Here is a 25,516-nt window from a genome sequence, read left to right on the forward strand (position 1 = left end):
CAAGAAGTTAATTAAGCTACTAGAAGCAACCAGAAGCAACCAACAGCAGCATCCGTGCTTTCGCATTACTCCAATGTAGATTCTGCAGTGCTCTAATTTTTTTTGTAGCTGTACTATACCGATTTAGCGCATTTATAAGCTAAAGCTGGTCGGCATCAGCGGCCAAGGGGCTGGAGTGGCAGCCTCGTTTTGGCGCCTGTATGTTAACGCGATTACTCGGCCTTGTTCCGCTAGCAGTCTCCGATTCAATCGCGTTCCCAGCAGCTAAGGTCGGTCTGGCCGATGCAGTGAGGATAGCGCTGTGACAAACACTACAGGTATGAAATACTTCGAGCACTCGCTGTCCGTGCGCTGACAGAATGAACAGGGCACCAAACCGGAGGCAAACCTAAGGCTGAATCGATGCGCTGAGCGAACTTGGCTTTGATGGCGGTGGTGGTTAAAACTTTTATTTGAAGTAGAGGTCTGAACCCTCAGGAGGACCCACATACTAGGCGGTGTCCCTAATCCGGGACCCCATTGGTCGAAGCCGCCACCCTGGCTCTCTGGACCAAGGCCTCTTGGCCTTGAAGGTCTGAGCAACCAAGCCTCCCCAGTCCTCTCCTTTACTCGTTTAGGGTGGGGGGTTAAAGCAGAATTTTGATGGCAGGTCCACATCATGTGGTAGGTATCTGCTACCTCGCCACAGTGTTGGCACGTGCCGGTCAAGACAAGCGCCACCAACGGGTGGGTGACCCGTTGGTGGCCCTACCGCCGTCAACGATCGTCTTCCTTCCGAGCTGATTTCGATGCGGAAACCACTTTTTAGCATGTTTTTGCTTGGTGGTTACACATTTAAGGACTGGCGCAGAGTTTGGCAAAGTGTTTTAGACGTTTTTATTGGACGGCGTACAATTGTAGGGGCGCATGTGGTCGATTCGAATCTATCCTACAACTTGACTATAGCAGATGGATGCTAAATGGGAAGGAAAATGGTAAGACACCAAGGGGAACTCTGCGCAAATAAAGTTTGCCTCACAGGTTTGATACTGAAGAAGGGAAAGCTGCTGCTGCTGCTGCTGCTGCTGCCATACGCGGTCGCGCCAGGCGCCACGGCCTGCGCATTGGTACACTCTCTTCCTGCGTTTCCGTGCGCGGAGAGAAAAGATAACGACAGTGGTCTCTCGCCGTCCGGGATGTCATGTCGGGGCCTTGAGGAGGGCTATTTCCCGTCGCCGACACCTCCGCGGCATACGGTTCCTTTTCCGTTTTTTCGAGTTTGTTTCTTGTCTTTCCTTTTTTTTTTTTCTTCTGCATTTCGTGCTTCCGGGCCGCCACGTATTCCCCGCGGCACGTGCGGTTGGGCGGTGCGTGGCGATGCGCCTGTACCCGCCGCTATGGTTAGAGGGTTCGGGGGCGGAGCTCGAGGACGCGGGTTCGAATCCCGGCCACGTTTCGGCGGAGGTGAAACGCGGAGGGCGCTCGTGTGCGGTGCGATGTTAGAGCACTTCTAACAGTCTCAGATGGTGGAATTTAATCATTTCACTCCTTCCTTCGCGCTTTCTCCTACAGTCTCCCCATCTTTCGCACAGGTGCGCCCACACAACTCACACAGATGTGACTTCCATTAATTCGAAAACATTTTTTCTGTCGCACATTGCACGCAAGAGCTGGCGTTCCCTTCAGCCGGCCGCTCCACGGCGGAGCCTCGCTAATTCTTTGCAAAATAAACAAACAAACAAACAAATAAAGGTGGTGTGCCGGCCTGCGGCAGCAGCTCGGATGTCTCGGCTAGACGAGTCCACGGGCACGAGTATTGTGAGGGCCAAGTGGGAACGAGGATGGTCTTCGGACGCATTGAATGCCTTCCGGACGCGGGAATTCAGAGCGACTTTAGTAATTATATATACTCTAAGGCTCGTGCATGTGAGAATGCTGTCGCGAAAACCGATCTTTGCGCATCGACCGCGGCGATCGGACTTCGGAACGAAAAGGGCATTCTCACCTTCATAGAAATGAAACCATGTATGTTAGTGAACCACCTGCGTGCCTTCAGATTCAGCGAAAATCGCCTGTAATCGCGAATAGCAATGACGGGGGTGATATTGGCCACATGTTGGGCCAGAGCGCGTTGATGTCATTTGGCAGCGATAGTGGTCGTCAAGTTCGGAGTCCACTGGCCGGTGTGGCCAGAGGCATCATAATGCGCATTGTCTCCTCGGAAGTTGATGGGCGAGCTGTTGCACTGGTACCGCAAGGAGTCCGGTCCTCTGTAATGAGGGCTCCCTGGACGCTACCCATTACTTGCTGGGGCTTCGTGTGCACGTTTCGTTAGCGCTGTGGAAGCAGCAGTGGAGTCAGTTTGCAGCAGCCCATGGAGGAGGGTTTTCAATATCCTCTTTGCCCGATGCAAATGTCCAAAAGCCACCAATGTTTGCTATCTGATTGTGCTTAGCATTGACTTGTAAAGGTGACTTTTCATTTGAGACCACCAAAGTAAATTGCAACAGCGTTGTCCGAACACGGCTGTTATGAAGATTTTCGTGTGCCAGTAAGGTGGCAATACTTCCGTGCCTTCTGTTTTTTACCATTTCTGCTTCTGCAGTTGCAGAAAACATATCTGAAGTTTTCAATTTGTAGCACAAATTTTAATAATGCTGTATATGTAATATTGCACTGCTTCTGATAAAGTGCTGGTTAAGTATGAAGTTCTTGGCTACCAAGCCGCAGCGGTTTAGCGTCAGACTTGGCTCACCGTTCTCCCTCTGTTTGCTTGACTTGTGCAGACTCCAAGAAGGCTCCCCAGGCTAACATGGCGCCCAATGGTGGCGTGATGGGCGGTCCACCGCAGCAGGGTGGCGTGGCGCCACCTGGTGGCGGCGCCGGTGGCCCTGGTGGTGCACCCGGTGGCGTGGGTCCCGCTGGCGCCGGTGCGGGGGCTGGCCAACCCCCCACTGACCCCATGATGGCATTGCGCTCCATGGCCACCCAGGGCGGGGCAAGTGGCGGCGCAGGGCCTCCTGGTCAGCCAGCGCCAGGGCAGCTCATGGACGGCAGCCAGCAGGGGCCCCAAGGCGGCCCAGGGCTCAACCCGCTCGCTATGCAGCAGCCACGCCGTGAGTACAGCCCACACAAGTTGACAGGCTTTGTCCTTGTTTGGTTCATGCTCTGTCGGATTTTATTTTGCCGCTTTCAATACAAAACCAGTCTCAAAGCAGTCACAATGCTCCACGCTCATTAGTCACCCAGTTCGTAGATCAAGGTCGGACACTAAGAGCGAGGCATTATGAAGGTTTGCCTGAGGGATAATGCCTGTGTAGGGGCGAAATTATTGAAGAGTCCTTTCCCTTGACATAAGCATAGCTAAGGTGATTATAATTATTAAGCCAGTGGATTTAGAATAGCTAAAATATTCTCATGTGGTCTCTCTCTTGTCTTTCTCTCGATTCTTACGTGTGCCATTTTTGTGTGTGTGTGTGTGCAGTGATGCAGGTGGGCAACATGATGATGTCGCAGCCTCAGCAAGGACCTATGCAAGGACAACTTCAGAATCAGCTTCAAGGGCAGCTGCAAGGCCAACTCCAAGGGCAACTTCAAAATCAGCTTCAAGGGCAATTGCAAAACCAGCTTCAGGGCCAACTTCAGGTATCACTGTGAAGGCTAGTTTTTTTACGCTGTGATCATGCACCATTTGTGCATGACTTCCAAATGCTAATTACTTTGCCCACCCTCGCTCAAGAAAGATTTGCACGCTGCTGGAGAATTTTATTGTCAATGTTTTTTGTCATTCAAACATGCGGTTTCTCACATCCTTTCCTCGGAAGTGTTCTCTTAATCCATTACCCGACCACCTAGCTCGAGCAGTGATGTGGTACAAAACTCCAAGCAGTATCTGCATCTCTAGAAGCGTGTGTTACAGGCGACTTAGCACTGCTGTCAAGTCACTCTTTTGTACATGCCATGGAGAAGTGCTTCCTTTTTTGCTGCATTTGTTAGTGTCAACTCTAGTCCAGTTCTCGTGAATTTTGCGCAGAAGAGATCAATATCAGTCTCTACTAGGCATCTATTAAGACTGGAAAAATTGCAGCACATGTTCTTCGGTTTCCTTTTTAATACTAAAATTTCTGGGTCACTAAGTTAGTACTGATTGCAATTTCTCCTGTTCAATTTTCAAGGGCCAGCTGCAGGGCCAGTTGCAGAATTCCCTCCAGGGCCAGATCCCGGGGCAGCTCCAGGGTCAGCTCCAGGGCCAGCTTCCTGGACAGCTGCAGGGCCAACTGCAAGGGCAACTTCAGGGCCAACTGCAGGGCCAATTGCAGGGGCAGCTGCAGGGCCAGCTTCAGGGGCAGCTGCAGGGCCAGATGCGACCTCAGCAGGCACAGATGATGGGCAACTGCGTCCCCATCACCATGCAGAAGCTGCGGCCACAGGGACCCGTACCCAATGTCTCGGTGGTGAGTGGCCAACGGCGGGCGTCTCGAACTAATCAGAAGTTTGCCATTCTTGGGAAATCGGAGCAGAGCTTTTGCCTGGCCCGTAGCCACACAACGAATTTTGGCCCAAATGTTGCGTCCACCGTGTTGTGCTGTGCTATGCGTGCATCATGGGCCTCTTGTACTCTAGCTTTTTGTGTACATAGACTGCATTAAGCGTTTTGATCGTGATAACAGTAACTCAAATAAAGCCTTGCAGCTTTGCATCGAAGGTAGCATTAGACTATTTGAAGCTAGAGCCGCCTAGTTTATACCTCCGAAGGTGCTGTGACACTTTTTCTTTGTTCTTTGTGATGTTGGCAGTAGATTTCAATTTGTGCCTTCGGGTTTTGATGGCATGCCTTGGATGACTATGTCACATCATTTTTTTTAATCATTACTCACCTGTGTGCCTGTATGTTTTGGGAGAAACACAACCCCTATTGTGGAATTGCAGGGCAAGGGGCAGAGCGAGTACTAAGTTTCCAGCACATGGTAGAAGTTTGCAATGCGTACTAAACTAGCTGGATGCTATTTTATAATGTAACTGAAGCTTGTTGCTGCTCAGTTTTCTTGCAATACATTTGTCGTAGTTGGTTATAATAATAACATAATAATAATTGGTTCACATGAAGGGAAAGGCGCAGTATCTGTCACGCTTGCGTGGACACCTGAACAGCACTGGAAGGGAAGGGAAGAATGTGGGAGTGCAAGTGGACATAGAGAAAGAGGAGGAAGCCGTCGTGGAGGGCTCTGGAGTAATTTAAACTATCTGAAGATCGCACAGCACAGGGACACCTTTTCGTTTCTCAATGTGAAAATTTCATGCATGTCTTTATTTTTTATGGCACCGTTGACTGACTTCGTAATTTTAGATTGTGGTGTTAGAAGCAAAGCACTGAGCTTCATTGTGACGACTCTTTGATTTTCCTTTTGGGCACTGTGCTAGTTTTGAGTTTTCTGCATAGAGCTCAATCCTCGCAGTCTGAGACCTAGGCTTTGTCGACCACAGACGAATTTTCGCTTCTGCAGCATAGTCTCTAAATAACCGAGCAACACACCTGGTTAGCTCACACTTGCTATTATCGCTAATGTAGTCAGAGTGGCAACGATGGACAGTTGATTCGTCACACTTTCTACCATCTGTTGCTACATGCACTTGAAAACTCGCATTTATAACCACACGCTGCTGAAATGCCTGATACCATTTTTACATGTTCTCGTTCTATACCTGGAAGTAGTGGTGCAAAACTGTGGATAGAAATATTGATAGCACAATATTGATAGTACTGCAACAGTGTAAGGTCCTGCAATTAGCCATGCATAGTCAGCGTAGCATAAACTTGGCAACAGTGCAGGTTCCAAGCATGTGGTATGGAGGTGAGGGGCATCCTTTTTCTTGCAGTTGACCCTTCGCTTGCAAAAAATCTGGAGAGGAACTTTCGGTAACCCACGTTTTATTTTCATGCGCAAGACTTGAAGCACAAAGAAAAAATATTTTACTTGATCTTGCAATTAACGCCTCCCCTTCCATCCAGTGCTGATATTAGGTGAATATTTTGTGTTTTCAGCTTTCGAAAGAAAACAATCGCTTTAAACAAGCTGTAGAACATAAGATTTATAACCTCATACTTGGCGCATGATAGCCTGAGCTGCTTATACGGCATTAAACCAAACACAACACAACTTGGCGCTGCAGGCATAACCTTCTCTGTGGATTCGCTGTAAGTTATTCATGGTACTGCAAACATTTTAGTTGTGGCAGCAACAGTGACTGGCACGTCTGTTTCAGAGCTCAGGTAAGATGGAATTATTACTTCAGCTTGACTCAACAGTAGAAGCAGCTGGTCAAGCCAGGCAAGCTTGCATGAAACGCTTTGTGTCAGGATGCAAGAAGCGTGGATTATGCCAGCCGAGTGATTGTTAGCACTACAATGGTAGAAAAATGTGGGGGATGATTTTACTGTGGGTAGCACGGTAAATATATATTCCCGTGGTAAGCCAGCCTGCATTTTCATTCCATTGCACTAGTTAGTCACTTGAGAAACTAAGTAGGGCAGCTTTGATAGATGTCCTGGCATACAGCTTCCTTTGGCTTTTAAGGTGAAAACCGATAGGTGCATGGGCTGCAGAAATATTTGCACGAACTGACAGTTAAGAAAAATAATCTGTCTCCGCCGGGAATCAAGCCACTATCCCTTCAATCTCCAGCTGAGCACACAAATTCACTATGCTACACCAGGGTCGTGAGAAGCCAATTGTAATTCTTCTTGTCGCATGGGCTCAGGCTATGTTCTCGTGTGGCGGCATCTCGGGTGAACAGCGAGGTCGAGTCAAGTCTGGCAGGCTGGGTAACAGCAAGGTGATATGTCCCAGGAACCAGCTGTCGACGTTGGTGGGCCAGGATGAGGAGGGATGAACATAGGCGGTACACTTTCAGTAGTGTAGTATCTGTCACACTTGTTCTGGGGACACCTAGACTGCACCGTAAGGGAAGGGAGGAAGGTGGGAGTGAAAGCCGAAGGAGAGAAAGGGGTGTCATAGTGGAGGACTCCAGAGTAATTTCGACCATCTGGGGATCTCTAACGTGCACTGACATCACATAGTACACAGACGCCACTTCGTTTCACCTCCATTGAACGCAGCCGCCGGCGGTCAAGGTCGAACCCGGGCACTTCAGCACAGTAGTCGGGCGTCTTACCACTGCACCACCGTGGTGGGGAGATAATTTTTTCACCATTTCACTGTTTTATCAAGTCACTACAAGAAAAGCACACTTGCTGTTTTTATTTTGAAAGCACTTTGTTCACCACTGAATGCGTTATCTGCCACATGATTTTGAGTCGTCTTGTGAATGACCTGTGGGGCTGTAGCGTCAAACAAGTCACCAGAGTCGGCTTCAGTAGCTTTTTCCTGGTTTACACTGATGGGAGCGTTGTCTTTCTCGTTTGATGCTGCAGGCACCCCAGCAAGCCAGCACAGTGCCCAGCCAGTTTCAGAGCCAAGCACCCCCAACATCAGTGGTGGCGTCTCAGTTGGCTGTCCCCACTGCTGCTAGTGTTGCGCCAGTAAGTTCAAATTGGTATTTAGTAGTAATACTAAACATAAACAGGGATAGTTTTATTGCTCGAATCATTAATCAAATGCAGGGGGCATGATGAGTCAGGAGAACACATTCCTGAGGTCGTCTGCCACTGTATGGGATTGAAAGTAGAAAATGTGGCTGCATGTGAGCTGCTCATTAATGCCCCATTTGCATGTCATTGTGCAAAGATTATGAACTTTCTTTACCTTGGACTCGGGCGTAGTTAATTGCAGTCCTCAATAATCACACCTAAAGGAGCACGAAAGGGCATTTAACAAAGTTAACTTACCTGCCAATCCTCCCAATTCACCCAGGAGACTCGATTTTTCACTGAACTTCTTGATTGTGCAATCACTGCCCTACTATCTCTCGATAAGTAGCCTCTATCCACCAAGAATCATTTTTGCGAAGCTGGCACTGTGGAACCTGTTCCTGCATTGTAATCACCAGCATCACTATCAATGGCCGCACTAGCATTATTGGCATCATCAGCCGTGCAGTTGATGAAAGCCACATAAAGCCAAAGCCAAAATAGCCATGGCTAGTTGCATTTCATGCTTCCTTCCGGTTGCAGCTGCTTGTTTGTACGTAAGTACTTTTTTGGTCATCTAGGTCATCTGTGTGCTGTGTACAGTGTAAAGTTAAATTCTCCTTTTTTTGAAGTCACGGCGCTACAGTCAAATCTCGTTGCTACGAACACCAGAACAAATAATTTTTCAAATTAACGAATCTTTAAAGAATCCCCAACAGATTTCACATGTTTTCACTGTAAAAATGTTTCATAATTACGAAATTCAATATAACGTATATTTCAGAATAACGTACATATTTTATTTTTTCTTCTAGAATCTAGGAACATCACTATTTCAAATTCGGCTAAAATTAACAGCACCGCAGCTCGCAACTTTCGCTTAAAACAGAAACCACCATTTCTGTGTGTATGGTCCGTGGGCTGTAGCAATCATCATCAGCATATCTAGTGCCAGTTCCTAGCGCCACCGCGAAGCTGTGGTTTAATGTGCAGTATGCAGCCTAGCTGTGTTATATATCATTCGCTGGTCGGTCGTTCGTGCCATTCGCGCGTATGGGAAGGTATATTTTTGTGTCACGGGTTATCCTATTGCGAAGTTTTTGCGAGGTTTGATGACTACAGCCAGTGAAGGTGCCAAGAAGATAGGAAAGCAGCTTTTGCTGCAAAAAATTGGTGCAGGGAAGAAGCAAATTGGCTCCTGCAGGCAGCTTGCATTGCCCCATCGACTGCCGCAATCATTTTGAAAGACTGAGACAAGATTTTCAAACCTCGGGGAACACTAGGGATGAGGCCATATCGATCTATGATGTTTTGCGCATGGACAAAGTTTGTACTTTCATCAATCAGTGAAACTACGTCTTTGAATAGATGTTGCGCAAAGTGGAAGGTGTATGGGTTGTATTGGTGTAGTGTAGTATGTGGTCATCTGTGCTCTACGCGGCAGAATAAAATAACTAATTTCTTCAAATAAATCAGCTTTGAAGTTAGCGTAACATTTTCATTTGAAATTTTGCTTGTCTAAACACGTACCTACTGCCAAGGTATGTCACTTCCATACATAGGTTTGACCACTGGCTTATAATCGCAGATTTTTCATTACAACAATATTTCAAAATAGCAAACTATTCTTTGTAGTCTCATGTGATTCTTTATACCGAGATTTGACTGTACTATCAAAGTCCAAGAAGATGTGCTTGCAAAAGATTTTGCAATCTTATACTGGAATTTCTGTGCTTTGTGACATCAAGAAAAGGTGAAAAAATTGTAAAATTGTAAATTGGTTTATAGGAAAGCAAAAGCGCAGTATCCGTCGCTTTTATCTCCGTGGGCACCTGTACTGCACCTTAAGGGAACGGAGGAAGGTGGGAGTGAAAGTGGAAAGAGAAAAAGGTGCCATATTGGAGGCCTACGGAGTAATTTTGACCACCTGGGGACTGTTAACGTGCTTTGAAATTGCACAGCACACGGATGCCAGTCTGTTTCACCTCCATCGAAATGCAGCCGCCGTTGGTCGAGTTCGAATTCGGGTGCTCTGGTTCAGCAGCTGGCGTCTTAAAGGGCCCATGAAAAGCTATTCACGAGAACAAGAGACGCGCACGAGCATAGGTATCCCATCAGTCGTTACCGCAAGCAAAAAATTTCAAGTTAACGTTATGAGCACCGAATATGTGTGCGATCGAAAATGATGCTCCTCTCCTCAAATCGGCCCACACCAGCATGCAAGAAAAACAAAGTAAACAAGTCGCGATGACGCCTTATCATGCCATGTGCCTCCTTGGTAACTTGAGAGTGTTCAATGAGCAGGTATGCCAAGCAAACCACATGGGAGGTCTGTGGGAGGACTGTGTGCGGTCACATGGGAGGTCTGTGTGCGGTACACACGGATGTGTGTCGCTTCAATCAGTAGCGAGCAGTCGCCAGGAGCACTTTCTAAAATTATTTGTAAATTATGCACTCTGCGCAAAGCTTTCAGATTTGACTCAAATGCTCATAAGGACCACCTCTATGGATCTTTTGCCATGGAATATTACCGCAAGTAGCATTTCAGGAGCCCATTAACCACTGAGCCACCGCGGCAGGGCTGAGTAAGGGCGAACGTTTCGCATTTTGAAAAACGTTTGGATGCCATGTCAGCGTGTCTCACGACGGCAAAGGTGATTTGAAACTGGGACTAGAGCTAAATTTTGCTCATCAATGTGCAGCAACTCAACGTTCCAGCAAGTGCTGTGATGAAGGGCCATCAGCCTGCACCATGCTTTGAGCAAAGTTACAACAGATTTTTGAAGCTAGCAAGAGTCTGTAATGCAAGGTCCGTCCGTGCTAAAAAAGACTCCTGGGGCACTGTCTGGAAGTTTGGGCAGCCTTTCCGCCCGTATCGGTGCATACAGTTTGTCCCTCATTGTTTTCAAGACCTACAACTTCTTATCAGTGCTTTGACCTCGTTCAAAGGGGAGGGCCCTGTAAACACTTTTCCTTTTTTTCTCTGGGGATAATTTGTGAGAGAGGTGAAGTTGGGTGATTCCTTCACTTGGCAATCCTCAGGTCTCCAGCCAGGGTCCTGGCAGCAATCAGGGTGCCGTTCCATCACCGGTGGGAGGGCCATCTCTGCCAAACAGTGTGCCCAGGTAAGGCCCGAGTTCCTCGTCGATTGACTTCCCTTGTACGCGTAAAAAAAAAAAAAAGATGCTACAAAGTTTCATGCCAATTTTCTATGATTATATCCTATTAGATTTGATGTCACAGGAAATTAATCTGATCTTTAAAGTCACTCAGTATGTATTAAAAGCTTTGTGTTTGCAATGAAATTTGATGCAATAAAAGTCTGATGTACTACCTGAGACAAAGCTGGTGACCAAGTGCAGATTTATCTTGAAATTCATGGCTGATACGTTTTTGAGCGCAACTACTACCTGCTGCAAGAAAAGGCTGTATGGGGATGGCTAAATGGCGACGTGATACAGTAGAATCATGAGCATCAATGCACTCTGTGCACAGGATGGTGAATCCAACGCAGTCGGCTTCGCCGAGTATCTGAACTTTGACAGGGGTGAGCGGACAGGCTACTCTTGCAGAGGTTACTACTGTTGCGAACATACACGATGACAGCGACAATGACACCGACGAGCCTCCCCAAGCACCTGCTCTCAGTGAAGTTATCGGATCGCTGAACGTTATCTGCAGTTTTGTTGAGTGCCACAGTGGAAGTTCTTAAAGGCCTATAGACACCTCATTTTTAGGTTCATGTTTTATCATTTATAATGATGCTTAGGACATTACTGTACACGGATCACCACGCCACATTCGCCTACGACTGGTGAATAATATATAATCGAATTTCTTTTCTCACCTGTCTCAGTTTCGGTTTCAACAGCCGAGGGATCACCCAGATTCTGCTGTATCTGCCCTCATGTTATTAAGGGACTAAAAATACTGCTTTAGTTACTCCGTTGCATTGAAATGGCCACAAACTACCTTAGATCATTTATTGTTGTGAATGTTTTAAAGCTCCCACACCACATTTCAACAAAGCTGTGTACCCATCGTGCACTCTTGTTTGAGGACAATTAGAAAATTGTCTGAAATATGCACAAGCCACAATGATAGCTTACATTAGTATAGCATTAACAGATTATTACTGTATTAAACTGTATGGGGTCTCCTTTACAATTTAGTGCACACCCGTCCAAACCTGTAGCTATCTTGGGCTATGAATCGCTAAATGTACCTTAAGAAACTGGTTTATCCATGTTGTAATTTGGCACATGGCTGATGGTCCCCCCCCCCCCCCCCCTTTTTTTTTGTTATGAAATGTACTTGCATGATTGGGTCAAAACTGTCAGAAAAATGCGCAGCATATGCAGCAATGGTTCCGGTCCATGTCGCTTCCTCCTCTGGGTGGACTATCACTCCTTCTATGGTAGTCAAGTCAATTACCCAGAGCAAGTGTGATTGCGCCACCAGGACCATTGCTGCGTAGGCTGTTTGTTTGGGCTCTTCATAGCATCAGATGATGTGGATTTCTAATAATTTTGATCAAATGAAGCCACTGGAGCATTATATGATGCCAAAATTTACCTCATTTCAAGTTACAGCATGGACAAACCACTGGTTCAGTCAAGAACAGCCTTATACAAGGTACATTTAAAATCGCCAACCGTTTTTTTGGACTGGGCGAGACCCGGGAAATGGTCTGAATAATCGAACAGCACGAAAAATCTGCGAACATGAAAAAAAAAAAATTACTTTTTTGTGACAAAACAGCTTTACAAATCACGAACTTCGCCACTCCCTATGTTTCGTTTATATGCCGATAATAGGGAGCTATAGCATAGTGTGACCTGCTGCTGTGATTGGCTTCCGTGCTCTGCCCATGCACACGTGCTTGCATGATTAGATATGGTGGGCGCAGCCGCCGAGAAGCATGTAACTCGCTCAAGGTGGTCACCGCGTATGCAGTGGTGCTCCGCAGAAGCAGGTCATGCTATGCTGTGACCACTATAGCCCTCCGGTTAGAATATCTCGGCCAATCATGCTTTCGTCATGTCCATGCCAGTTCACGGTGTACTGTGGACACAGCTCGTTCTGCAAACGAATGCACGCGCCGCACGAAGCAATAACAGTCAGTTTCCATGGTCAACGTCGATAGCAAAGACTGTGAGATGGAACTTGCTGGATAAATAAAAAATGCAAGTGAAACAAGAGCCTCCATGAATCATGAATGCAACCATACCCTCCCGCGGGTGGCGGCGGATGGTGCTCATGTTCCATTTTCAGTCCCATTGCGTGCTCTTTGTAGGCTTCCGTGATGAAAAGGTCGAGCATTTGCTTATTGCCACTGGCTCAAATGGCAACATTCAACAAAGAGCCAAGCTAGTCCGTCAGAATGACTCGGCTTTGCCTAGCTTTCACTTACTGTCAATACTGTGTTTTCCTCACTAATCTGAGCCCTGCTGCGGTGTCTCATAGGTTAGGGCATCTGACTGCTGAACCCAAGGACTCTGGTTTGATCTCGGCTGTGGCGGCCACATGTTGATAGATGCTCAAAACAAGGCACCCATGTACTGTACAACATAAATGCACGTAAATAACCCCCTGCGATTGAAATTCCCAGAGCCCCTTTACTACAGCGTCCCTCGTAGCCCGAGTAACTTTGGTAACTTTATAAACCAATGAACCTAATCTGTGGGGTTATGCTTTTTTACATGTTGAAAGGCGATTTTGCATATTTTGATTCAATTTTGATTCATCTAGAAAAAAATGGCGTTTTACGTTATACAATGCGGGCATGCACACGATAGTGGTGTGCCTTCGTCAATTTGTGCTACGAGGAGGAGGAGAGCTATGCACGTCTTGAGTTCTCCATCTCCCTTGTGTTCGTCTAAACCTTTTCCCCATCTTTCTCAAAGTATTTCTTCCTTTCACTGTGGTTTCACCGTGGAGTCTTCTTCTTTCTGTCATTGCAGTCAGATGGTGCAGTCTCCGGCTGGAGGCTATGCTCCCAGCCCCTCGTCATCGCAGGTGGTGCCTTCACCCGCGGGCAGCTTCATGGGCCGCACGCCTGGCACAGTGGGGGCGCCCTCCCCTGGGAGCACCCTGAGCACACCAGGTGAAGCACCACACTACACCACAGTAGCCCTTGGGTGTGGAACTAGCACCTGGCACCGAGCTATCTCTGTGTTTTCACAGTGCGGTAGTACTCTAAGGCATCACCATTTGTGATTGCACCAGTGTATGACAAGGTGCAGTGAACGAGTAAAGGTTGCTGAACAGGCTAAAAATTAGCAAATTGTCAAACGCAAAGAGCCGTGTCATTTCATCACTCTCTCGTGACACGGCAAAGCTGGGCACTTGGCTTGTTCAAACAGCTTTTTCTCGTTTTTCCTACAGTCGCAACAACAACAAAGTTTCATGGAAGTATACTGGCAGGCAGCGCGGCAGCCTAGAGGCTACCCTTAGACTGCCCAGAAGTTCATTGGCGGGCGTTTGGTGGCTAATCGTGCGCGCTCAGAGTTCACTATATTCAATGTTTAGTTCATTGTAAAAAATACATTTCACATGCTTAATGTCAGAAGAACTTCGAGCGTTCACTATATAGCATAATTTGCTTTATCCGGGTTCATTATATTCGGGTTTGACTGTAAAAGCTGTATGCAAAAAAGAGATGACAGTGCCGTCCTGTCATCTTGCTGCTTGTCATTCTGTAGCTGTAGAAGCCTTTTTTTTTTTTTTTTTTGTCACTTTTTTTTGATCTTTTTGTTATTGTTTATGAACACTTTAAGCTCTTGCCAAGAAGACTTGACTTGTAGAGGCCTGTGTTAATGATGGAGTGTCTAAATGAGTGGAAATATCTGCAGGCAATGTTGGAGGGGCCACGCCTAGTCCTGCAGCCCGCACCCAGACGGACGATCAGGTCTATCTGGAAAAGTTGAAGCAGTTGTCCAAGTACATAGACCCACTGCGGAGGATGATTGCACGCATCGACAAGGATGAAGGTATGAGTTTTTTTCACCGTTTCACCATGATTCCTACTGCGAAAAGGGAACCTAACCTGGTTTTCGGTGTCAGAACATCCCCTGAAATTTTCTGAGAATGCTGCATCACCTGTATGGGTTTATACTCACCTTACCAGTTAGCTAAGGATTAGTAAGTTTAATGGAGGCATGGCTAATGCTTATGAACTATATTCTCGATGCCTGGGCTGAATGTGTTGAGATTGTTTCATCACTATTGCTTTTCAAGTAGTCGCAGATGTAATTCCTCTGCCTGTACACGCGTAAACATTGTTGCTAACATTATTGCGTGTCATCTCTCTTTCGGCAGACCGTAAGAAGGAGCTGAGCAAGATGAACAATCTCCTTGACATCCTGTCAGATCCCAACAAGAGGTGAGAACTTTGGGCTTGCAAGTTGGCATCCCACATCTTTTGTAATTTGTCTGTGTTGCACTTGAGCCTATCTTTGCATCTTGCCTGCCCCGCTGTGTCTCTTCGTGCTCGTCACCATCTTTGCTGCTTTTTGCACCCAGCATGAAGCTCGTGCCTGCTCTTTAAGTAGAGGGCAAATTGCCTGATGCTAAATGTTGCCTGCAGTCGCAGTTCCTTAGCATCGATGTAGGGCGTAAGCGGGTTAGTTTTTTGAAACAGTGGGGCCAGTTGTCAGCACAGGGAAAAGACAAACTTCTCTCAATTTTTTTTTTTTTTTTATAAAACGAACTGTCACACGAGGGACCAGCATAAATTAAACGGCAGTTGTGCACTGCCTTACTGGATGATCGCATCACTGAAACTTTGTGTATGAAGGGCGAGCTGTGTTCTGAATGTCGTAAAACTGCCCGTATAACAAAGCGAAACAAAGTGTAGAACACAAATATGTAGTGCAGCTTTTTTTTTTTTTTTTTTTTCTGCAAGAATGAGAAGCTGACAGTTTTGGCACCAAATCAACTTATTCATAGTTAATATACATACATACTATAAGACACTAGAGCAGTGGTTGACTCTCAAATTCCAGCCATTTCCACGTGTATGTGAAGGAGAGAGCCAACCAAATAGATGGCTGTGCAACTTTACTTTTGCAGCATACTTGCCCTAGCTTAAATAGAAAGCTTCAGTTAAAATTTCAGTGCTTCTATTCGCTGCTCTTTGCCCGCACAACATCCTGGCTTCACGTCATTTGTTGTCCGGTTGCTGGCTTCGAGGTGGTTTCTACTCCAGATGGTATGTATTGCGCCACCGATGAGCGCTGCTATTGTGTACTCTGCTTCACTTACAGTTCACATTCTATTGGAATTAAGGCAGACATTCCTGTATCACGCAAGCACTCTTTGTCAGTGTTGCTGCTTCGCACTCTTTTCAGTTTTTGCTGCTGGCTTTCGATGTGCACTTTTTCATTTTTGGCCTACTCTTTGCTGTCATGATTGCTGTGCCAAATGCAAGCCTCGTAACTATGCTTTGGAAGTGTCGGGCAAAGCACTGCATTTGTTGAGTATTTCAAATTGTGTATTTTGGCAGCTGAATTGAATTTAACTCCCGTTTTGCTGTAGGCATTCTGAATACATTTGGGTTCTAGAGTCAGTTGCTCAATCGATTTCTGTCACCTTGTTCATAATGCCCGTGGAGGAAAGAAAAATTAGGAGAGGCCGTGACATGGCTCTTCCTGATGCTGCCCCTTGACTGTGAGAGGCGGTCCCGCAGTACTTAACGTAGCATTAGCAGCACTTTTGATGTTCAATCATTCGTGCCTCTCTCTTGTGTGAATCAATGGGTTTATGGGGAAGGCAGGATAAATAATGACATTTTATTCTACTCGCTGCCTTCACGGCCCCTTCTTTACAACCATAGCTGTTAAAGCTATCCAAAAGAAGCTTCATTCTTTCCTTGGAGGATCGCATGTCTTATTTCATTTTGCTTTGTTAGATTGGCTTCTGCTGTAGCATTGACCGGCTGCCTGGTTAGCTGCTAAGCAAGAGATTGAGTGGCATTGCATTGTGTTCTTATTTTCTCTTTTACTGTCTCTTCTTTTTGTCCATTAACAAGCAGATCAATGTGAGTAGAACTTATCGGGTCTGGAGAATTTCACTCCTTACCTGTTCTTGGGAAGCCGAACGTCGTCCTAATGATAACTGTGTGCCGTGTTTAACGTTGACGTTCAGCTAACATATCTCAAAGAATCTGTTTCGGCGTTCAGGTTTTGACCGCACGAGCAGCACTCATAGTGTGTACACTGGCTGTACGGGCAGCCTTGAGTGTGATGCGTTACTAGAATACAGTAGACTCCTTTTAAGATGAACTTCAAGAGACTATGAATATTGTTTGTCTTACCAGGAGTGTTTCTAAAAAAGTTGTGTGGGCACGCAGAGTGTGTCCAAATAGTTCCCTTAAATGAGAACAAACGCATGAAATGGCCTTGTAGGGAAAAAGTAACTGCAGTTCTTAAGCACTTATTGCACTATTGGTGGCATTCTGCCCTTTCCATGGTCGTGCACTCTGGACTGTCGCCCAGTCTGTTGTCTTCTTTTGTGCTTGTCTTAAAATCAGGTGGCTGCCAGAAAAGCAGACATCTCGCTCAACTTTCCTAGAAATCTTTCAGTGCCCTCACACTGTTAGAAAAACTGCACTAAAGTACCGAGGCAAGCATCAGCTGCATCGCAAACTTGCTATCTACCAACACACCACTTACCTGCACTCTTTAATACTAGCTGTAACAATATATATGTACTTTTTTCGATGCCGAACTTGTAAGGTATTTCAGTCTTCGAAAGCCTGCCAACGGGAGCTTCGATCAATATTATATGTCAGCCTCTTCACAAGCACAAGCAGTTTTTTCCAAGTGGTTAGCCAACTGACCGTAATCTCAACACGGCGTACAGAGCATGCACAGAAACAAAACTAAGCGATTTTCGCCATGAGGTGGCGCAACGGCATGAGACGCAAGTCGGAGTTGATTGGCAGTGACAGTGCAGTCACGTGGTCCCTGTTAGGAAACAGCATTGGCCGTGTTCTTTCTTTTCAGTATTTGTTCTCTTCAGCAGTTGCGCTGAGCTTTTTTCTTTCTGTCATTGTTGTCCGGTTCTGACTTTGCTGGCCAGCTCCATGGTGCGTCATCGTGCGAATGAAAAACTCATTTTTGTTGCCATTTTTTTTTTTTGTTTCCTCAAAAGTGCTGTGCAGACTCTCAAGCAGAGCTGTGCACGTAAGGTTTGGTCGGCCGTGAAAATCCATCTTAACCGATTAACCCACACAGGGTTCATCTTAAGTTAATATATTTTTTTTTTTTTCGCATTTACTCTTTGGGACACCAAACTAGTGTCCTCACCTTACATTGTTCAACTTATCCGGAAACTTACATTAACAGAGCTCGTCTTAACGGGAGTCTATCGTACGTATCCAAATGCATGCTGTTTGGTTTTTACAGTGGTGGTGTTGGTTTGCATGGGGAGGTGATGATTTGATGAAGTACATTGACAAAGCATGCTTTGTGAATGCTGATGATGCATGCTTCATGACATTATGTTTTGTGGCAATCTTTTCTTGCCACGTCGTTGCCTTGCTGTTCAGCTTTGTTCGTGTGGGTGTGTGTGTAAGTTATAAGGTGTTCTTTGTAGGGCTCTCGTTATCAGTTTTTTAATGTGATGATCCGTCTTTATTGCCTTGTACATCTTTATGAGTGCACCTTTTTTTTTTATGGAATGTTTTGGTTGCGCACAGTATATTGCACATCTGTGTCTTGTGCCCTGTGCGTAAGTTGTTTCTGGCAATGTTACGCACCCTTCACGGATGTGTCCATATTTGCCTCTTGTACCCATCTGGCTTAATTAGTGCTATTTTTATTTTCGTTCTTGCTTTGCTCAAGTCAACGATTCTTTGAAGAGCAGCACATTAAAATGCAGATTTGAACACTGTCGTCTGCATCCCATGGTAGAGAACATGGGGAGACCATGTGTGACGCATGCATCCTCAGTGCAGGTTCGAATTATTACCCGAATGTGGAAAATTTGTACGTAGAATTCGGTGATCATGCCACAGCTTACACAGCACTGAGATTGCAACCCAGACATCAGAAAAGGTGCTTGTCTTTCTTGTAATTTAAAGAAGGTCCAGATCATAAAGTGGTTTTTTTTCCTTCTTTCTGTGACATGTGCCCCTGAAGTAGCGGCCATTGCAAAGATTTGAATATACAGTCTACGGACTTTTCATGAAAGCAAGACAGCTCGAGGAGAGTCTGCAGGCAGTTGACAGACAGGCCATAGACAGTTCATAGGCAGTTTCTAGACCATTTATAAATTCTGTGTGGCTATTACTGTTGCCACGGTATAACTATCTGTTACTGCTGCTTCCCCAATAGCATCGCGCTAAACCAGCCTAACTGTTTGTTCTGTCGTGGGTTTGAATGAAATGCACTGTTGGTAATGGGGAAAGGGATGCTTGACACATGTTTTACTTTATTTAGAGAAATTCACCTGACACGCTTTTGCTAGCTGAATCAAACAGCATGTACACTTCTCAAGGCATGGGAATATTTTTTAGAAACTTTTAGCACGAGTTCTGAAACAACACTGTAAGCGCTTTTTAAAGCCAGTTTCAGCATATAGATGAGGCATTTGGACTGCTTAACATCCTGACGTTGAAGTCACTTGCTAGGGACTATTTGTCATTCAGGCTGTCATGTTGAATGCTACATTTTTGTCTTAGTTGAGGCTAAGCTGTTTTTGAATATTGGTGTTTATTTCTTATTTCTACTGTCTCGGTGCTTGTGATGGTCGCTGCTTGCCCATGAATGGCTCTCCACGGAGATAAGCGAATTGCTTTCAACTGACTGTTTTTGTCGCCCAGATGTCCAATGGAAACTCTTTTGAAGTGCGAACAAGTCCTGGAGAGACTGGAACTGAAAGTGAAATCAGTAAGTCTGGGCAACCGTTATCTCTGCACCACTTCTCTTTGTGTGTCAGCATTATCGTGCATTCTAAATCATAACTGCTGCCGCTCTTGTGAATGACATCAGACAGGCGAATTGTGGTGAGAGAGGCCAAATCTAAAGTGTGGGTTGTCCATGGTCTTTCTCAAATATTTTACAGTGTCCTATGTTGTTCCATATAGTCGAACCTCGCTACAACAGACACGGATATAGCGAATTATCAGATATAATGAACTTAGATCAAAGTTTGCTCGGTCTGGGCTTTATTTCTTTGGGAATTCTTTCTGTATAATGAAACATAATTTTTTTTTTTAAATTTAACGCTCGATTTGTTATAATGAAGCAGTTTTTTTTGCATTGAAATGGAAAAAAATTTGTAAAGGAGCCGGAAAAAACTTCCAAGAAATGCAATTTCTCGATTGTTTGAATCGTCCGCCACAGAAGTGTGTTTAAATCGCTTGCGCGTTCGGTTGTCACACCGTCTAGCGGCAGCAACAAAAATTAGCACCAACGGCCCGCAGCCTCCAAGATCACCCTCCCGTGCGTGGTGATCTCGACTGGACTGCCGCCGCTCGAGTTCGGCCATGCAACGTCTGACAAGCATGTGACTGGCATGCGATCACCATTGCTTCGTCATGTGATGAGCCCCTGCTGTGCCTATGTCACTCTGACCGACTCGTGCGTGTGCGCTGCACTCCACGAGTCCATTGGCTCCGTCACGCAAAATGGCAATGCAGAAGCGTGAAGCAGTTTTGCTTTCAATGAAAGTCATTTAGGATGGTCGAGAGCGGGTGCAAAAAGTGCACATTGGTACGGACTTTGTTGTTGTACCTAGTATGTCAACAATCTTGAATGCAAGCAGAATGCTGAAGTGTGATTGAAGACATCCACTTCAAAGGCACCGTGAAGAATGATAGGAAGCGTGTTAGCCTTGTCACCCCGTTAGCTTGCGTTTCCAATGTTATGTTTTAGGACTTCGTCACTGCTGATGACACCCAAACTGACCGACCAACAAATCATCAATTAGTTGATTCCTGCAGATGATGGAAGTTACGACAATGACTGAGATCCAGAAAGAGAAGGGCGAGCTCTTAACAGTGATGTGGCTACGACTGCGCCATTTTTTTTAACAAATGTGTTTGTGCGCAGAGGCAGCATCCCTACTTGAGTATTCATTTTTGCTCACCAACACTGAATGAAAGGCGAGATTTTGTTTATACCAAGCATGTAATTAAATAATTGTTTGTTTTTGCACCTTTCTGTTCATATTAGTGCATATTTTGTTTCGTTTTATTAGCAGACTTAATTGCAAGAATTTGGCCACGTATCTTTAAAGTGACTATCGTGTATGGCGAACAAATTTTCACATCCGTACTACTTCATTATAATGAGGTTGAACGGTAGCACAGTAAAACCTCATTAACTTGACCTTTGTTAATTCACACACACCATCTGGTCTTGTCAAAGGTGTCTGCTATTCTATGGAATGAAGCTTGTTAGCTGGCAAGAATTTGTCCATGGCTTGGTTAATTTCGACAAGATGGAGTTTGCATGTGTATAGGGTATGAAAAAATATGCTGTCATTTACAGTGTTCTGTAATGCAAAACACGAATGCAGCTGTCGCGGTGTTTGACCTGTATGCAATGGCATGCTGAATATGCTGAGAGGGCACGGCCAATTGTGACACTCTTTCCCTATCCTCTTCCCCATTTTCTCTCTGTACTCTCGGCTAACCCTGCTGCGCCCTCCTCTTTCTATTTCCTCCTCGTGCTCCCTTCTCTGTTGCCATACTTTCAGCCCCTCTCTTGAAATTGAGACTGATGCTGTGGTGTCACAGCAGACTGGCATGAGTCATTGGATACATATTCTGGGCAGCACTTCGTCTGTTTATCTGTAATTAGACGACGCTGGTGAAGCTGACCACGCCTTTTTGCTTAGGCTCTTTGATGGCCTTGACGCTAGGACTGCACCTGGTTATTTTTCTGCAGTTCTTCACATTTATTTTTGTTTTAGAAAACTTAGAACACCTCAATTTGGATGAGGACTGGGAGCAAGGAACTGAGGCCATAAAGAGGGGAGGGAATGGGGAGGCCGCAAGAGCCAATGGCTCCGATAACTACCTGGCACCATGATATGAGAAAGATCCCCTGGGGCTTGGATGCTTTTTCTTCCCTTTCTTATTTCACATCCTTAGCATTGAATGTGGAAAGTTTTTCTGAAATGATGGTGCACTACAGCCAGCTGAGAAAGGTTATCTGGAAACTCTGAGAGTGCCCTCTTCGCTGACATTTTCTTTACAAAAGCAGCGGAGGACACCCTTACTACAGTGAAATCTCGTTACTACAAACACCACATTAACGAATTTTTCAAATTAAAAATTTTTTTAATAATCCCTGGCAGATTTGCTATGTTTTCAATGTAAAAATATTTCAGAATTACGAATTTCAAAATAGCGTATATTTCAGAATAACGAACATATTTTATTTCTTCTCGATAATTTTGGGACATCAGTATTACGAATTCAGCTAAAATTAACAGCGCCGCAGCTTACAACTCTTGCGTGAAACAGAAACCGCCGTTTCTGTGTTTATGATCCGGAAGGGGGGGGGGGGGGGGCTGTAGCTATCATCATCAGCACATCTAGTACCAGCTCCTAGCGCCACCACGAAGCTATGGTTTATTACGCAGTAGCCAGCAGGCCTAGCCGCCTGCGTTTTTTTCTTGCGTGTTGTACGCGGGTCGGTAGTTTGTGCGTTCGAGCGTGCTGGAAGATTTTTTTTTTTTATGCCGCGGATTAACTTATTGCGACGTTTGTGCGAGAGCGATAATATTAGTCAGTGAAGTGCCCAGAAGATATGAACGCAGCCGCTTTTACTGCAAGGAATCGACGCAGGGAAAAAGTGATTCGGCCTCTACAGACAGGTAGCATTGTCCCATCGACTGCCGCAATCATTTTGAAAGACCGAGACAAGATTTTCAAACTTCAGGGAGCATTGAAGATGAGGTCATATTGAACTCTTATGTTTTTATTGCTTATTTTTTGCACATGGACAAAGTCTGTACTTTCATCGCTCGGTGCAATCACGCATGCGACGAGGTGTTCCGCAAAGTGGAAGGTGTATGTGCTGTAGTGGTGTAGTGTAGTGCACGGTCGTGCTTGCTGCACGGGGCAGAAGAAAATGATTGATTTCTTCAAATAAATCAGCTTTGGAGTTAGTGCAACATTTTCATTTGAGGATTAGCTTGTCTACACACGTGCCCACCGCCAAGACACGTCATTTGCATACGTAGGTTTTACTACTGGCTTATAATCACAGATTTTTCATTACAACGATATTTCAAAATAACGGATGATACTTTGCGGTCGCACGGGATTCGGTATATCGAGATTTGACTGTATGAATATGTCTTAAGCAGTTAGACTGGTTGGTATGGCAGACAATGTGACCATTGCTTGCTCAGGCACATGCTGGAGGTCAGCTGTGCTCAATAGGCCTTTGCTGCACTCTGAATACCACCACCCCCTCTACCTCCCTTAACATGTACAAATATTCTGTCCGTGCCACTACACACTACAAGCAGAGTCGTTTGGGGCACAGCACAAGGTAGCATTTATATGTCTACAAGCAGCGCACTATTGGATAGGGTGCTGATATTGCACCAGTTGGGCTGTGGGCTGGCCTGGTAGGTTTCGTGTCGATGCTTGTGCCAGCCTTGCCCACACTAGTCCAGATGTTTCTGTAGGGGGCTTTCTCGCCATGGCAATCACCTTAATATATCTGCCAGTCAGATAGTGACGACGACTTCCACATATGCATTGCGACTTTCACATATGCGTTCAATGCATAGTTCAGTATGCGATCCGCTGAAAAGTTTAAACACGTACCCACGGTACAATTTTTTCAATGTTTTGTTCGACCCAGCAACGAAATTTCGTTACATTGGAAATTGCAGCAAAACATATTTCGTCACATCTAGCTTTAACTGTACTGCATATTGCTACTTCAACTGCCCCCTTTAAAAGACCACGAGATTCGGAATTTGGTGTTAGGCACAAGCTACTTACTCTGCCTGATTTTGGGTGCTTTAGTAGCTTTGTTCTTCCGTGACACCTGTGAGTGACTACAAGCTTATCTATGCTTTTGTGGAGAACATTGGGTCATATGGCAGATGTAAGAATCCTTCCTGCTTTGCCCCGACAGGCGGAAGGCTTTGTGGCTGGTCCTGGTTTGACAGGCGTAGCCCCGGTTGGCGGAGGACGCCTGCAAGAGCAGAACATATGCCAGCCTTTGCTAGATGCAGTAGCCAGCCACATCAAGTCACCTATGTTCAACCACACACTGAGCCGCGTCTTCGGCCCCGCCATTACCACTTTGCTGGGACCTTCGCCCAGGAGGTGAGCGGCCCCTTCGACTGCACAGTCGCCGCGATGGGTTGCTTTTTGATTACTTGTGCAACTTGAGCTGTCACAGTCTTGGAAGTTTTGATAAACACCAAGGAAGTCTGGAGTGTTATGGTGAACATATGCTAAGTCATTTGGACAGCCTTTTGAAAATGCATTCAGGGCTGTTTCTATATTAACCGCATTGTGGGATGTGAGCACATCATCTTAGAAACCAGAATTATTAGTTGGAGAATGTTGCATGAAGATGGGAGTCCTGGGTGGTTGAATGTAAAGAAAAAAAAAAAAAAAAAAAGAAAGCCTGATTTGTGGGTGGTTAGGGCATACTTGGGCTGCCGATCTGACTTTTGGCCATCACGGCCCTTGAAATTTAGATATAGCTGTCCACTGGCGAATCACCATTCTAGGAAAATAAAAAGCAAAAAATTTTATTATGCAAATTTGACAGATTTTTTTTGTACCAGAGGCATTTCTCAAAATGTCGCCATATTGCACTTGCCTGGTTTTTGCCAAAGACCAATGCAGAGTTGCTTTTTCAAGTGAGAGCTGTGTCGAGTGTGCCCTGTGCTTTGCGTGCAGGGCTAGCAGTCCACCGGCGATGCCAGCCAAGCGCCGACGCTTGCCCGACGAAGTGGTGGAGATTCCTGACCTGCTGCAGGGTGAGATCGCCCACTTAGACCAGCGCTTCAAGGTGCAGCTGGACCCGAGCCAACACCTGGGCTCTCGCACCGTGCACCTCATATGCCAGCTGGGTGGGTGGTGGACCCCCTCTCTCTTTCTCTCTCAACAGGGGCTTCTGAAACTAGCTCCAGCTTTGTATTTCCAATGCCAGTCACATCGCGCTCTTTGCTGTAGGGCCGCTTTTGACTACAGGCTGTTTTCACTCGCCTCGCTGGGGTGCTGCTTAGAGGGAGGGGTAGCTTATGTTTTAGTGTGATCATCTGGCATGGCCTCAGGTCATTGTATACTTCTGTTTGCCTCACAAATAAACAGTGAACATAAACGTTCGTTCTCCCATTTTTGTTTTCTATTTTAGGATATTAGTAATAGAGTGGTCTGTGCTTTGCCTGACATGTGATGCTAACATTGCAGTTAACAAACATGGAACGTTACAAAGGGTACTAAGAGATGGCTTAAATTTCTCACTGGTAACGGAAGTAGTGCTAGTACAGAGTAGGCACTGATGAATTTAATACGGCACCATTTAGTCAACTGATTTTGTTCTATTCTAAAAGCGTCTGGTTGTCTGGATTTTTGTGGTGGACATCCGCACACGCACAAAAAGAATACAGTCGAACCCGCATATATTGAACTGGGATATATCGAATTTTGGTTATATCGAACTCGCGTAATATCCCCTTGAAAATCCCATGCAAAAGTATAGGAAAGCCGCATTATATATTGAACTAAATTTCATCGGTCGTTCGATATTTCGAACTCCGCACCACGCACTGGAAAATGTGCCTTTCCCAAAGACGATCGCATCACCCTTGGCCATTTGCCGCTTGACGTTTTCAAGCCACGCGCGGAAGTAATGAGAGGGGACAGTTCGGCTAGGGCAGCCCATTCCCTAAAGGCGCTCGCATTTGCGGTTGTCGTTTCCCGCGCGCCAGCACGTGACGTTTGCAAGCCATGTG

At 45.7% G+C, this 25,516-nt stretch overlaps 1 protein-coding gene across 4 annotated transcripts in view; it reads left to right on the forward strand.

Annotated features, from left to right (window-relative positions):
• Positions 1-25,516, forward strand: part of MED15 (mediator complex subunit 15) — a 126,921-nt gene that overhangs the window by 90,269 nt on the left and 11,136 nt on the right. For 3 of the 4 annotated variants that reach the window (XM_084598453.1, XM_084598456.1, XM_084598455.1), the window contains 11 exons: positions 2,766-3,095; positions 3,464-3,624; positions 4,155-4,433; positions 7,412-7,519; positions 10,610-10,692; positions 13,531-13,673; positions 14,422-14,559; positions 14,888-14,951; positions 19,395-19,461; positions 23,680-23,873; positions 24,459-24,631. In XM_084598453.1, the coding sequence (XP_084454579.1) occupies positions 2,766-3,095; positions 3,464-3,624; positions 4,155-4,433; positions 7,412-7,519; positions 10,610-10,692; positions 13,531-13,673; positions 14,422-14,559; positions 14,888-14,951; positions 19,395-19,461; positions 23,680-23,873; positions 24,459-24,631 (1,740 nt within the window). The remainder of the gene's footprint in view (positions 1-2,765; positions 3,096-3,463; positions 3,625-4,154; positions 4,434-7,411; positions 7,520-10,609; positions 10,693-13,530; positions 13,674-14,421; positions 14,560-14,887; positions 14,952-19,394; positions 19,462-23,679; positions 23,874-24,458; positions 24,632-25,516) is intronic. The other variant, XM_084598454.1, reaches the window with a different exon arrangement.

Source organism: Amblyomma maculatum, chromosome 3, assembly GCF_055883805.1.
Source record: "Amblyomma maculatum isolate TAMU_Amacu chromosome 3, ASM5588380v1, whole genome shotgun sequence".
Taxonomy (NCBI): Eukaryota; Metazoa; Arthropoda; class Arachnida; order Ixodida; family Ixodidae; genus Amblyomma; species Amblyomma maculatum.